The following is a 15,847-nucleotide window of genomic DNA, read 5'->3' as shown; positions in this document are numbered from 1 at the left end:
GCTGCTGAGAGTGAACCGGGCCTCACTGTGCTGCTGAGATTGAACCCGGCCTCACTGTGCTGCTGAGAGTGAACCCGGCCTCACTGTGCTGCTGAGAGTGAACCGGGCCTCACTGTGCTGCTGAGATTGAACCCGGCCTCACTGTGCTGCTGAGAGTGAACCCGGCCTCACTGTGCTGCTGAGATTGAACCCGGCCTCACTGTGCTGCTGAGAGTGAACCCGGCCTCACTGTGCTGCTGAGAGTGAACCCGGCCTCACTGTGCTGCTGAGAGTGAACCCGGCCTCACTGTGCTGCTGAGAGTGAACCCGGCCTCACTGTGCTGCTGAGAGTGAACCCGTCCTCACTGTGCTGCTGAGAGTGAACCGGGCCTCACTGTGCTGCTGAGATTGAACCCGGCCTCACTGTGCTGCGGAGAGTGAACCCGGCCTCACTGTGCTGCTGAGATTGAACCCGGCCTCACTGTGCTGCTGAGAGTGAACCCGGCCTCACTGTGCTGCTGAGAGTGAACCCGGCCTCACTGTGCTGCTGAGAGTGAACCCGGCCTCACTGTGCTGCTGAGAGTGAACCCGGCCTCACTGTGCTGCTGAGATTGAACCCGGCCTCACTGTGCTGCTGAGATTGAACCCGGCCTCACTGTGCTGCTGAGATTGAACCCGGCCTCACTGTGCTGCTGAGATTGAACCGGGCCTCACTGTGCTGCTGAGATTGAACCCGGCCTCACTGTGCTGCCGAGATTGAACCCGGCCTCACTGTGCTGCCGAGAGTGAACCCGGCCTCGCTGTGCTGCCGAGAGTGAACCCGGCCTCGCTGTGCTGCCGAGAGTGAACCCGGCCTCGCTGTGCTGCCGAGAGTGAACCCGGCCTCGCTGTGCTGCTGAGATTGAACCCGGCCTCACTGTGCTGCTGAGATTGAACCCGGCCTCACTGTGCTGCTGAGAGTGAACCCGGCCTCACTGTGCTGCTGAGATTGAACCCGGCCTCACTGTGCTGCTGAGAGTGAACCCGGCCTCACTGTGCTGCTGAGAGTGAACCGGGCCTCACTGTGCTGCTGAGATTGAACCGGGCCTCACTGTGCTGCTGAGATTGAACCCGGCCTCACTGTGCTGCTGAGATTGAACCCGGCCTCACTGTGCTGCTGAGAGTGAACCCGGCCTCACTGTGCTGCTGAGAGTGAACCGGGCCTCACTGTGCTGCTGAGATTGAACCCGGCCTCACTGCGCTGCTGAGAGTGAACCCGGCCTCACTGCGCTGCTGAGAGTGAACCCGGCCTCACTGCGCTGCTGAGAGTGAACCCGGCCTCACTGCGCTGCTGAGAGTGAACCGGGCCTCACTGTGCTGCTGAGATTGAACCGGGCCTCACTGTGCTGCTGAGAGTGAACCCGGCCTCACTGTGCTGCTGAGATTGAACCCGGCCTCACTGTGCTGCTGAGATTGAACCCGGCCTCACTGTGCTGCTGAGATTGAACCGGGCCTCACTGTGCTGCTGAGATTGAACCGGGCCTCACTGTGCTGCTGAGAGTGAACCCGGCCTCACTGTGCTGCTGAGAGTGAACCCGGCCTCACTGTGCTGCTGAGATTGAACCCGGCCTCACTGTGCTGCTGAGATTGAACCCGGCCTCACTGTGCTGCTGAGATTGAACCCGGCCTCACTGTGCTGCTGAGAGTGAACCCGGCCTCACTGTGCTGCTGAGATTGAACCCGGCCTCACTGTGCTGCTGAGAGTGAACCCGGCCTCACTGTGCTGCTGAGATTGAACCCAGCCTCACTGTGCTGCTGAGATTGAACCCGGCCTCACTGTGCTGCTGAGATTGAACCGGGCCTCACTGTGCTGCTGAGAGTGAACCCGGCCTCACTGTGCTGCTGAGAGTGAACCCGGCCTCACTGTGCTGCTGAGATTGAACCCGGCCTCACTGTGCTGCTGAGATTGAACCCGGCCTCACTGTGCTGCTGAGATTGAACCCGGCCTCACTGTGCTGCTGAGAGTGAACCCGGCCTCACTGTGCTGCTGAGATTGAACCCGGCCTCACTGTGCTGCTGAGAGTGAACCCGGCCTCACTGTGCTGCTGTCATTGAACCCGTCCTCACTGTGCTGCTGAGAGTGAACCCAGCCTCACTGTGCTGCTGAGAGTGAACCCGGCCTCACTGTGCTGCTGAGAGTGAACCCGGCCTCACTGTGCTGCTGAGAGTGGGTTGGCTGGGTACTAATTAGCCAGACTGGGGCTCCATGGTAGCATCACAGTTAGCACAATGCTATTACAGCTTTGGCAATGGAGTTCGGCCCTCTGCAAGAAAGTTTATACATTCTTTCCATGAGCCCACAAGGTTTCCTCCAGGTGCTCCAGTTTCCTCCCAAGTGCAAAGACAGAAGAACATAAGAATTAGGAGCAGGAGTCCGCCATCTGGCCCGTCGAGCCTGCTCCGCTATTCAATAAAATCATGGCTGATCTGACCATGGACTCATCTCCACCTACCTGTCTTTTCTCCATAACCCTTCATTCCCCTACCTACCGGTTAGTAGGTTAATTGGTCATTGTAAGTTGTCCTGTGATTAGGCCAGGTTTAAATAGGTAGTTTTCTGGGCGGTGCAAGTCATTGGGCTGGAAGGGCCTGCTCCACCTTGTATCTCTTAAAAACTATTGTTGTGAACACCATCTACCTGGGCAGTTTTCCACGTTGCTGTGTGGGTGCCAGGATTGTGACTGTACTGGGGCAGGTTGGTTATAGTCACAGGCATTCTGGGAGTGCAAGTCTTCTGGACTACAAAGTGCTGGAACAATTCAGCAAGTCAGGCAGCGTCTATAGAGGGAAATGAACAGTTGACATTTTGGGCCAAGACCGTTCACCAGGTCTTTGTATTTCCCGCTGTAGATGCTGCGTCACTTACTGAATTCTTCCAGCACTTTGTGAATGTTGGTCCAGATTTGCCGTATCTGCAGAATCTCTTGTGTTGCTGACTCATGTCATGCTCTCGGAACGGCACCCTCACCGCCCCCTAGCTGATTTGGCTTTCTCGCTGCAGAACCGAGAACTACAGATTATGCGGAAGCTGGACCATGTGAACATCGTCAAGTTACGTTACTTCTTCTACTCCTCTGGGGAGAAGGTAAGGGTGGCACAACGTGGGTGCAGTAAGACAGTGGTGGGAGGAGGGGGTGGTATAGGGTACAGAAGCGTTAAAACATAGGAGTAAATTTCTGGAGCTATATAACATACAAGCAGACCCTTCTGTCCACATAGTCTGTGCCAACCAAGATTCACATGTAAGCTATGCACACACAAAATGATGGAGGAACTCAGCAATCAGGCAGTGACCACGTCTTTATCTGTCCTCATAAAAGATCTCAGTCCAAAGCATCGACTTTTTATTCCCTCCCCCCACCCACCCCCAACCCATTCCAGTAGATGCTGGCTGATTTACTGCATGTTCTTCCTCCAGCATTTTGTGTGTGTTGCTCCAGATTTCCATCATCTGCAGAATCTCTTGTGTCCCATCTAAACTGTATTTGTCTGTGATGGACCCGTATCCCTCTAACTATTTGCCTTCTGCATACCTGTCCAAGCATCTTTCAGAAGGCAGAGACTTGCAAAGTTCCACAGCCATCTGCAAGACACACTCCTCACCTCAGTCTTGAATGGTTGACTCCTTATGTTGTGAGTCCACGGGTGGCGAACTATGGCAATTGTTACTCCACCTTGTAAGGAAGGAGATAAAGTACAAAAAAATTATAGGCCAGTTAGCCTGACTTTAGTGGTTGGGAAGATGTTAGAGTCCATTATTAAGGGTGAAGTTTCATGGTACTTGGAGGAACATGATAAAATAGGCCATAGTCAGCTTGGTTTTCTTGAGGGGAAATCTTGCCTAACAATCTGTTGGAACTCTGAGGAAATAATAGTCAGGATAAACAAAGAGTCAGTGGATTTTCAGGCCTTTGACAAGGTGCCACAGATGAGACTACTAAACAAGATAAGAGCCCACAGTACTACAGAAGCGATACTGGCACAGATAGAAGACTGGCTGACTGGCAGGAGGCAAACAGTGGAAGTACAGGTAGCTGCCAGGGACTAGTGGTGTTCTGCAAGGGTCTGTTAGGACTGCTTTTTATGTTAAATGTCAAACATCGAGTCTTAGAGCAAGGAACGACCCAGTGTTCGGATGATTTAAATGCTGGGCCAGATGGATTGAAAAGGCAGGAGGACAGGACCAAAGGCAAGAGTTGAACTGGTTCTGCTCGATGCTCCATGATGTTTACTGTGCTCTGGGCTGCACCGAGACTCAGGCTGTGAGGTTGCTCCAGGTTTCGTGTCTGAGGACTCACTTTTGTTCTCAATGCTATCTGCTTATTACCTTTATTGTTTGCACAATTTTTTTTTTCCTTTCTGCACATTAGGTGTTTGTTGGTCTTTTTTTATGGGTCCTTTTGGGTTTATTTGTCTTGTGGCTGCCTGCAAGGAGACAAATTTCAAGGTTGTATAATGTATGCATACTTTGATAATAAATGTATTTTGAACTTGATTTGGATGACAGAATTAATGGCTTTGTGGACAATACAAAGATTGGTGGAGGGGCAGGGGGACTGCAGAAGGACTTGGACAGATTAGGAGAACGGACAAAGAAGTGGCAGATGGAATATAGTGTAGGGAAGTATATGGTTGTGCACTTTGCTAGGAGGAAGAAAAGCATAGACTATTTTCTAAACGGGGAGAAAATTCAAAAATCAGATACAAAAGGGCTTGGAGGTGCTTGTGCAGGATTCTCTAAAGGTTAATTTGTATGTTGAGTCAGTATTAAGGAAAGCAAATTAAATGTTAGTGTTCATTTTGAGAGGACTAGAATTTAAAAGCAAGTATGTAATGTTGAGGCTTTATAAAGCATCAGTCAGGCCATACTTGGAGTATTTTCAGGATCATCTAAGAGAGGTTGTGCTGACATTGGAGAAGGTCTAGAGGAGGTTCACAAGGACTATCCCGGGAATGAAAGGGTTAATGTAGGCTTTTGATGGCTCTGGGCCTGCAGTCGCTGGTTTAGAGGAATGAGATAGGAATGAAACCTATCGATTATTGAAAAGTCTAGCTAGAGTGGACAAGGAGAGGATGTTTCCTATTGTGAGGATATCCAGGACCAGAGGCCACAGTCTCAGAATAGAAGAACATCCCTTTAGAATGGCGATGAGGAATTTCTTTAGCCAGAGGGCAATGAATCTGTGGAACTCATTTCCATAGGCAACCATGGAGGCCAAATCATTGGGTACATTTAAAGCAGGCTGATGGGTTGTTGATTAGTAAGGGAGTCAAAGGTTACGAGAAGAAGACAGGATAATAAGGAATAATAAATCAGCCATGATGAAATGGCAGAGAAGACTCAAGGGGCCGATTGGCCTAATTCTGTTCTTATGGCATGCATGCCCAAGGTGGCACAAGCAAAAATTTTGTTGGTAAGCAGCATATTGTGCCACCTTTCAATTCTTTAAACCCCACCCATAATACAACGATACATAATGATTATCTGTACTGCCAAATGAATCATTGAATCATTTTTTTTTACAATCAACGGCAGAGAGATGTTTTCCCACGAAACGTCTCATGCTGGATTGGTGCCAGCTAGACGTTTGCGAGAACGTGGCGTTGGATGACATGTTTCAAAATCCTCACAGACTTGGTGTATTTGGATAGTAAATAGTTATAATAGTAACCTCTGCTCAAAAGTACAATGACTCACCAAGGTAATTTTTTAGAAGATTATTGCCAGTTTGGCCACACACTCTGAAAAAGATTTGGTTGAGATAGTGGTCCCTGGTTCTGAACATCCCAGCCACAGAAAGTGTCATCTCCACAGCTCCCTTGTCAAGTTATATACCACTCTCTCTCCACCCTTTGGGGGCTTAATCCAAGACTACTCATTCAGTTTGTAGGAGAGGTAGATGAAAGCACACCTGGAGCAATGTGCATGGTTTTGCTGTCCTGTTGTGGGGAAGACATCATTGGGCTGGAAACCGTGCAAAGTATATTCATGAGGATGCTACCAGGTCCTGAAGGCCTGGGTTGTAGGAAGAGGTTGGGCAGGCTCGGACTTTATTCCTCTGAGTGTAGAAAACTGAGAGGTGTCCTTACAGAGACCCAGAAATGATGATGTCCATAAGGTTCTTCAGAAGTCAAGGATGAGGTGCAAATCTTGTGTTCCAGCAGTTTTACTGGATAGTCTTTATAAAGAAATATCAGTAAAGTGCAGCAGGAGGGAACTAACTACAACTTAACCAACTCACGCTACTGTAAGTAAGGAAGAAAGAGAGAATGAAGAACAGAACAAAGAACCTCGTCTCATTGTCAGTCTTTATGTTGAAAGCTAGTTCAAGCTGGATAGGTAAAGGGATTCTTGTGATTGGGGCAGTTGAAGAGATAATAAGGACAGCTTTGTTTTATGTTGCCATGACAGTCTTTCAGAAAAAAATATATACAAAAAATACAGACCAGCTATACTATAAATGACTGAAAATCCACTCAACATTTATAGACAGGTGACTATACAAACTGAAGCAAGCATGAGCAAAGTTAAACAAGGAAGATTACATTTTAGACCCCAATCCAACAGGGGTTTATACAGTCTTTATTGGCATAGATAAAGTGAATGAACGGGGAAGAAGAACGGAAAAGTAGAGCATACGGGTTTAAGATGAGAGGGAAACATTTAAAGAGACTGAGTGGTGAGGTTGAGACCTGAGTACAGAGGATTGGGAGTGTGTGAAGCGCACTGCCAGAGGAAGCAAGCTTTTAAAACACATTCAAATGAGCACATAGACAAGGGGGGGGTGGGGGGGGGGAAATAAAGGCCACACGCAGGCAACTGGATCTAGTTGATGGGCACCATGGCTGGAATGGACGAGTTGGCCTGAAGGGCCTGTTTCCTTGCTACACTGTTCTGTGACTCGCAGGGACAGACCGGCCATCCCAGCAATCAGTTTGGTGACGCTTTATTTCACCGTCTCTGCCGAGTGTGTCAACCTGACCTTTGCTCAGTGTACCACATAGGCTTCACTGGGGCCCCGAGAAACGAGCTGTCTGTGTTCTGGTTTGCAAGTACCTTTCCTCAGCTGAAAACCAGATCGTAGGGTTGATTGTCCCATGTCAGGGTGGTTGTCAGGTTGACCACTGAGGTTGTCGTGGCCCCTGCTGTGGGGAGGGGTAAGGGAATGGGCTCTCCTGCTGTAGTGTGTTGGGTGTCTGTGGTAAATACTGCAGATGTTTTTTGTGTCCAACAGAAAGATGAGGTTTACTTAAATCTGGTTCTAGACTACGTTCCAGAGACGGTTTATCGAGTCGCCCGGCACTTCAACAAGGCCAAGCAACCCATTCCCATGATCTACATCAAGGTGAGCGGTGACCAGCACTGGCTTTGTGTGCTGAAATGCCTTTAGTGAGAAGCAGTGGCTGGGCGGGGCACAGTGGCAACCTCGGGGGCCGGTTGAAGACGGTCGCTGGGGCTGTGGGGTATTCACTGTCTGGTGAAACACTGGCAGTGGTCATCACACAATGTGGGGAGTACACTGGCCGTTGTCCTCACTGGTTGGGTGTGTCACTCAGTGACGTGTACACTGGCTGGTATCTTACTAGTTACACTAGACTGTGAGTATCACAATGTGAGTGTTCACTGGCTGGGATTAAACAGAGCAATGGATGTCATAGGTTGGGGTGTACTCTGGCAGGTGTTACACCAGACTCTGGGTATCACTGTACACTGGCTGGTGGTACATTGGTTAGTTACACAGGGCACTGAAGGATGTCTGTCAACTGCCTGTGTGAACTCCACAGCTCTCTGTTTGAGTGTCTGCTGTGTGGGAGCACAGCCAGTTCCCAGCAACACTCGTTCTTGGGATGGAGGGGATGTCATTAGGCTGTTGAGATCTGCGAGGGGTTGCCCAAGTGCCGATGGTGTTGGACAGGATGTGGATGGGAGATTGGGCACCGGGTTAGGACTTTGGTCAGAACGGGGTGTGAGTAGCAGCCACTGACCACGGAGAGCAGTGGTGAGATGGAACCCCTCACTAGTGGGCTGTGGAAGCAACTGAGGGTGGGGGGTGTGGTCATTGACTGGTCAGTGTCCATCCGCCCTGAGGCCGCGCAGCAGTCACAAGGCCCTGGTGACCTCATTTTTTCCTGATCTGTGTGTGTGAGAGAGAGAGAGAGAGAGAGAGACAGACACACACCCTTTCGATGCCTCAGTAAAGCATTCAGCATAATCAAAGACCCCGTTCGCCCCAGACATTCTCTCTTCTCTTCTTTCCCATCAGAAGTAAGATACAAAAACCTGAAAGTATGTTCCACCTGCTCAAGGACAGCTATCTTGCTGTTATCAGACACTTAAACGGATCTCTCATACGATAAGATGGACTCTTGTGTCACAGGCTGGTTATAATTTTGTACTTCATTGTTCCTGTACTACATTTTTTCTGTAACTGTCACACTTTATTCTGCATTATGATTGTTTTACCCTGTTGTACCTCAATGCACTGTGTAATGATCTGTTTTGTATGAACAATACGCAAATCAAGCTTTTCACTGTATCTCGGTGCATGTGACAACAATAAACCAATGCCAGTGCAGTGAAAAGTTTTTGTTGCGTACCATCCAGACAGACCGTTCCATTCATCAGTACACTGAGGTTGCAGAAAAGGAAAATAATGCAGAGGATAGTGTTAGCGCTGTAGAGATAGTACAGTGCAGGTAGGCAAAGTGCAAGAGGAAAAGAGATTGTACTCATTGTCTGAGAGAGATCTCTACCTGAATCTTCTGAAAGCAGGATAGAAGGTGGTATGTGCTTTCAGGCTTTTGTGTCTTCTGCCTGATGCGAGAGGGATGAAGAGAGAATGTCCGGGTTGCGTGGTCACTTTGATTACACTAGTTATTTTACCGAGAAGTTTGACAGTCCTTGTGCTGAGCTGTGTCCACAACTCTCTGTAGTTGCTTGTGGTCATGGGCAGAGGAGCGGCCAAGCCAGCCATGTTCTATCTGCGGGGGATGCTCTATTGCCCCTCGATAAAACTTGGTGAGGGTCAATGTTGACATGTCGAATTTCCTGTGTCTTCTGAGTGGGAGGGAAGGCAGTGCCGTGCTGCGGGAGAGGCGGTAAGAGAGTGTCAGGCTGTGGATGGGCAGTGAGGAATGAGTCTTAGTCGATGACTCTGGGTCACAAATTTCCAGCGAGAATTTGTGTCATAGAGGAACATAGCCTGGAGATGCACCCTTCGGCCCACACAGTCACACCAGCAATCAAGCGGTTGTTTAAATTACCCCACATTCTCGTCAGCCCAGCTCCCACCAAGGGCAATTTTCAGTGGCCGGTTGATGATCACCCAGTGCCTGTGTACCTGCACATGTAAGGACACACACTGTTAGTTTGCGGATGGGAGTGGGAAAGGGGGACACCTCGAATGGAGCTGGGTGTTCTGCACTCACTAATTCCATCTCACTCTCCCCAACCAGGTGTATATATACCAGTTATTTCAGAGCCTCGCATACATTCACTCCCAGGGCGTCTGCCACCGCGACATCAAACCACAGAACATGCTGGTGGATCCTGAGACCGCCATCCTCAAGCTCTGCGACTTCGGCAGGTGGGTCAAAATGGGGCCATTTGTCTCCATTATTTCCATCCTTGGTCTAGACACCTACTACCTCAGTCTGTTCCCATCATCACCACCACCACCCTCCCCAGTCTGTTCCCTCCCCAGCGCCATTCCAGTCTGTTCCCCCATCGCCTTTCCAGTCTGTTTCCCCAGCACCATTCCAGTCTGTTTCCCCAGCACCATTCCAGTCTGATCCCCCAGCGCCATTCCAGTCTGATCCCCCAGCACCATTCCAGTCTGATCCCCCAGCGCCATTCCAGTCTGATCCCCCAGCGCCATTCCAGTCTGATCCCCCAGCGCCATTCCAGTCTGATCCCCTAGCGCCATTCCAGTCTGATCCCCCAGCGCCGTCCCAGTCTGATCCCCCAGCGCCGTCCCAGTCTGATCCCCCAGCGCCGTCCCAGTCTGATCCCCCAGCGCCGTCCCAGTCTGATCCCCCAGCGCCGTCCCAGTCTGTTCCCCCAGCGCCGTTCCAGTCTGATCCCCCAGCGCCGTTCCAGTCTGATCCCCCAGCGCCGTTCCAGTCTGATCCCCCAGCGCCGTCCCAGTCTGATCCCCCAGCGCCGTCCCAGTCTGATCCCCCAGCGCCGTCCCAGTCTGATCCCCCAGCGCCGTCCCAGTCTGTTCCCCCAGCGCCGTTCCAGTCTGTTCCCCCAGCGCCGTCCCAGTCTGATCCCCCAGCGCCGTCCCAGTCTGATCCCCCAGCGCCATTCCGGTCTGATCCCCCAGCGCCATTCCGGTCTGATCCCCCAGCGCCATTCCGGTCTGTTCCCCCAGCGCCATTCCGGTCTGATCCCCCAGCGCCATCCCGGTCTGTTCCCCCAGCGCCATCCCGGTCTGATCCCCCAGCGCCATCCCGGTCTGATCCCCCAGCGCCATCCCGGTCTGATCCCCCAGCGCCATCCCGGTCTGATCCCCCAGCGCCATCCCGGTCTGATCCCCCAGCGCCATCCCGGTCTGATCCCCCAGCGCCATCCCGGTCTGATCCCCCAGCGCCATCCCGGTCTGATCCCCCAGCGCCATCCCGGTCTGATCCCCCAGCGCCATCCCGGTCTGATCCCCCACCAGCGCCATCCCGGTCTGATCCCCCACCAGCGCCATCCCGGTCTGATCCCCCACCAGCGCCATCCCGGTCTGATCCCCCAGCGCCATCCCGGTCTGATCCCCCAGCGCCATCCCGGTCTGATCCCCCAGCGCCATTCCGGTCTGATCCCCCAGCGCCATCCCGGTCTGATCCCCCAGCGCCATTCCAGTCTGTTCTCCCACCATCACCTTCCCGCATCTATTCCACCCCCACAACACTTCCTGGTCTGTTCCCGTCCCATCTTCTCACCCTGATCTCTTCCTCCCCACCCCATCCTCTGCGTAACCCTGTACCTTACTACCAATAGGTATATTCTTTCCTGCCACCACCCCGCCCCCCCCCACCTCTCTTGCCAGCCTTCCCTTTCTCACAATCCCTCCAGCAGTACACCGCCCTGTGCACCGTACTCGCCCATCTACCTGCGGCACCACCCGTCTCTATTTCTGACTTGCTTCAGAAGTCAAAGTGGCTGGGGTAGGGAATCACTCCTCCAGCCCCATGAGTACAACTGTCCAGCGTTGGCAATAATTTGTGATGGCAGGTCTCGACCTTTGCAAGTTTGGAGGGTTCGTGAGGAGGGCGATAGGCAAAGTGAGGAAACCCCTGTGACCTGGAGTTACAGGCACAGGTTAGCACTCAGTCCCCCTCAGACAAGGTCAGCTTGTAACAGCGAGTAAAACGTAAAGAGAAGTAAGGCAAATAACAATGACTGGACCTCGTGCTCCCCTCCCCCTTCCATTGCAAGCTAGTTCTGGTTAGATAAGGGAATTTTATCGCGGACAGTCGCTGTCACAGCATCACAGACAAAGAAACTGCAGAAGAGCAGGAGCAGCTGAATGCAGCAGGTAATTATACAGAAATCGTTCAACTGTACAGAGCTGTAAATTATTGAAAATCTACTGAAAATTTACAAACAGAATTAGGATTAGGTTTATTGTCACTGAAATCTGTTGTTTTGAGGCAACAGTACAGTGCAGGAATCACAAATTACGATAAGGCACAATAAAATAGTAGTGCAAAAGAGGAATAGTGAAGGAGTAATGAGAAGAAGGCATGTCCCAGCTGGTGAAGATCCTTAATGATGGATGCCGCCCTCTTGAGGCACCACCATTGCAAGGTATCCTTGATAGTGAGGTGGCTTGCGCTCATGATGCAGCAGGTAATTACACAAACATATAAGCAAACATAAAGGAAGTTAAACTACAAGGAAAATAACAATTTAAATTTTAATTTTAGATCCAAAACCAACTGTGTCCTGCAGAGAGTGGCAGCCTTCCACAATCTGCAGACCCTACTCTGTGCTGGCCAGGCAACTGTAGCTCATGACAACGCCATCCAAGACTTTGATAGCAAGTTTCAAACTTGAACCCCCATCTCCCCCAGCAGCAGTGCAGAGCTACTGCCTGCCGGGTATACCCCGGCTATTCCGATAGCAAGTCCCACGCTAGCCGACAGGATGAGGTTGCACAGCAGTACCACTGCCTGCAGGTTCCCCTCCTGACTTGGATGTGTATATCTGTAGAAGCTCTCCCCACCAGCAATTTCACTACAGGAATTCGGCCAATCCCAATTCCCCCCCAACACCTTCTCGGGGTGGGGCGGGTAGATAGGGATGGGCGATAACTTGTGGAGTTATTTTCAGGAGAATGTCTTCACACAGGGTGATGCGAGTGTAGAATGAGCTGACAGCAGATGTGGGTTCAATTGTAATGTTCAAAATAAGTTTGGATAGGTGCATGATTGGAAGGGGCAATGAGGGCTATGGTTCACATGCATGTAGATGAATCTAGGCAGAAAATACAGGTCAGTATTGAGTAGATGAACTGAAGGGCCTGTTACTGTGCTGTAGTACTCTATGACAGTGGTCCCCAACCTCCGGGCCGCGAAGCATGCAGGGGTGCAGCGGTAGCTGGAACGTACCCAGCACATCTTTAAGAAAAAAGCCGAAATAAACAAGCTGATTAATTAGGTACCGCTCGGCACGTAAATGTTGGCTCAGATCAGAGGCGATTGCCGATTTCACTTGCTCTACACAATCAGCAATCATCTCTGATCTGTGCTGACATTTACGTGTCGGACCACACCTAATTAGTTAGCTTGTTTATTTCGGCTTTTTTTATGAAGATGTGCTGTGTGCATTCCGGCCACCACTGCACCCCTGCATGCTTCGCGGCCCAGAGGTTGGAGACCACTGCTCTATGACTTTATAACTTCTGGCCTTGCCAGTCGTGTCCGCAGTTTGCCACACACAGGGGTGGACAGTAATGTGATGAGTTAACAAGGCAATGGAGCAGGTGGCAGAGGCTGGGTTGGGCGTGGGGGTGGGGGCAGAGTAATGATGAGATGTCTAACAAAGAAGGCACTACAGAAAAGCGATAGGGACCACCAGACAGAGAAGCAGGAAAAGGTAGTACACAAGTCCCTTGTGGACATTCCATAAAGGTAAGGTATTGCATTTGGGGAGACCAGACCAGGGTACGACTTGTACCATGAATGGTAGAGTTCTGGGAAGTGTTACGGAGTGGAGTGTTCTTGAAGTGCAGTTATCTAGTTTTCTGTATGTGGCTTTGCAGGTAGACGGGTTGGTGAGGTAGGCATCTGGCACTCTGGTCTTCATCAGTCAGAGTACTGAGTACAGGAGTTGAAAAGTTACATTACAGTTATGTAAGACAGTGAGGCCACCATCTGCAGACCCTGCTCTGTGCTGGCCAGGCTGATTGTAGCTCATGACGACGCCATCCAAGACTTTGACAGCCAGTCTCAAACTTGGGAGTTTTGTGTACAGTTCTGGATACCCCATTGTATTAAAGATGTTAATAAACTAGAAAGTTTGCACAGTAGATTTATCAGAATGTTTCCTGGACTCGGGATTCTGATTTGCAAGGAGAAGTTGTGTAGATTAGGATTTTGTTCCTTGGAACGCAAGAAATTGAGGAGTGAATCCTGGTAGTGGTGTGTAGGATCATGAAGAGCACAGACAGGGTGAATGCACATTGTCTTCTTCCTGGGAAGGTGGGTGTTAAAATCAAGAGGGTATAGGTTTAACATCAGAGTTTAGAGATTTAAAAGGGATATCAGGAGCAACTTCTTCACGCAAGGGAAAGAGCTGCCACAAATAATGGTCGAGAAGGGCATGTTAGCAACAGTTAAAAGCCATCTAGATAAGAAGAGTTTTAAAGGGCTGTGGGTCATACATGGGTAGATAGGACCAATGAACTCAGCATGGATAATTTGGGCCAAAGTGCCTGCCTCCATGTTGTATATCTTTCTGACTCTCAAACACATGTATTTTGTTGGATACTGTTGTGGGTATGGTCACTCAAGAAAACAGCAACAACCAGGATGGCTGTGTTCAACATGAAGGCAGGATAAAGCCCTGAAGGTCTTTGTTAACAGGGACTTGATTGTTAAGGGGTACAGATAGACAGTTCTGTGGCCACAATCAGGAATCCAAGTACATTGCCTCCCTGGTGCCAGGATCAGGGATGTATCAGGGTGGCTGCAGGACTTTCTGAAGGGACAGGGTGAACAACCAGCTAGTACCAATGAGGTGAATTGCCACAGGAATCTCAGCAGGGGCAAAATGAAAAAGAGGATCTCAGAGGTCATGCTGCTATGTGTTAGTGAAGCGCAGGAACAGGAGAACATGGGACCAAAAAGGTGATAGATAGGGAGGTTCTCAACGGTCAGGGGAATGGGCAGTCATTGTTTTGGGTTCAGACCCTTTGTATGGTTTGGGCCTCACAGAGTCCTGATGAAGGGTCTTGGCTCAAAACATCGACTGTTTATTCCCCTCCATAGATGCTGCCTGACCTGCTGAGTTCCTCCAGCATTTTGTGCGTGTTGCTCAAGATTTCCATCACACGCAGGATCTCTTGTGTCACAGGTAGGGCAGGTTTCTGATTTCTGGGACTCTGGGGATGGTGAGTGATGGGTTACGTGCAGTGATTTGGGCGGGACAGAATCTATGGTCCATACCAAAGTGATGTACTGATACTTTTAGGGAGGGTTTAAACGAATCGCAGGGAGTGGGGAGACTGTGGAGGAGGCGAGAGTAAAAACTAAAGACGGGAAAGTGAAAAGCAAGAGGGAAACGCACAAGACTGCAGCTGAATCAGAATCGGGTATATTTTCACTGACATTTGACATAACATTTGTTTTGTAGCAGAAATACAGTGCAAGACATTTATAATTACCATAAGTTACCATAAAAAGTGCAGAGGAGGAAGAGTGAGATGGTGTTCATGGACATTTCAGAAATCTGATAGCACAGGGGAAGATGCTGTCCCTGAATCATTGAGTGTGAATTTTCAAGCATCTGTACCTTTTCCCCGGAGGTAGTAATGAGAAGAGCTCATATCCCAGATGGTGAGAATTTTATATCAAAGTGCATTGAGCAAGGATTAAGTAAATCAATAACAATGTAGAATAAATTGTAAAAGCTCCCAAAAAAGTGCAAGATCATAATGAGGTAGATTGTGAGGCCAAAAGTCCATTTTACTATAAAAGAGGGACGTTCAAGAATCTGATAACTGCAGGGTAGAAGCTGTTCTTGAGCATAGTGGTATGTGCCTTTAGGCTTTTGTTTCTTCTGCCCGGTGAGAGAGGGGAGAAGAGAGAATAAACACAAAATTCTGCAAATGTTGGAAATCTTGAGCAAATGTACAAAACACTGGTGGAACTCAGCAAGTCAGGCAGCATCTGTGGTCAATGGTTCTCAGCCTAGACCCTACATCAGGACTGGAAGGGAAGGGGACAGAAGCCTTAATAAGTAGATTGGAGGAGAGGGGGGAATACAAGCTGGCAGGTGATGGGTGAGACTAGTTGAGGGGGAAGATGGGTAGGTAGGGGAAAATGGTTGATGTGAGAAGTTGGGAACTGATAGGTGCAAGAGGTAGAGGGCTAAAGACGGAAGAATCTGATAGGAAAGGACAGTGGACCATGGAAGAAGGGAATAAGGAGGGGAACCAGGGGAAGGTGATGGGGAAGGCAGGAGAGAAGCAGAGAAAGGGTGAGAGGGGATCCAGAATGCAGAATGGAAAAAAGAGGGAGGAGGGAGAAGTTACCAGAGGTTAGAGAAATCAGTGTTGATGCAACCCAGGTGTTGCTCCTCCAACCTGAGTATAGTCTCATTGTAGCAGTAGAG

The 15,847-nt window shown here is 50.1% G+C and overlaps 1 protein-coding gene across 2 annotated transcripts in view; it reads left to right on the top strand.

Moving 5' to 3' along the window:
- LOC134350909 (glycogen synthase kinase-3 beta-like) overlaps positions 1-15,847 on the top strand; it is a 77,050-nt gene that overhangs the window by 18,518 nt on the left and 42,685 nt on the right. For both annotated transcript variants that reach the window (XM_063056745.1, XM_063056744.1), the window contains exons 3-5: positions 3,020-3,103; positions 7,254-7,364; positions 9,475-9,605. In XM_063056745.1, coding sequence (XP_062912815.1) covers positions 3,020-3,103; positions 7,254-7,364; positions 9,475-9,605 — 326 coding nt within the window. The remainder of the gene's footprint in view (positions 1-3,019; positions 3,104-7,253; positions 7,365-9,474; positions 9,606-15,847) is intronic.

This window comes from Mobula hypostoma, chromosome 8 (genome assembly GCF_963921235.1).
Source record: "Mobula hypostoma chromosome 8, sMobHyp1.1, whole genome shotgun sequence".
In the NCBI taxonomy this organism is placed as follows: domain Eukaryota; kingdom Metazoa; phylum Chordata; class Chondrichthyes; order Myliobatiformes; family Myliobatidae; genus Mobula; species Mobula hypostoma.
This window is presented reverse-complemented; position numbering and strand designations above follow the sequence as displayed.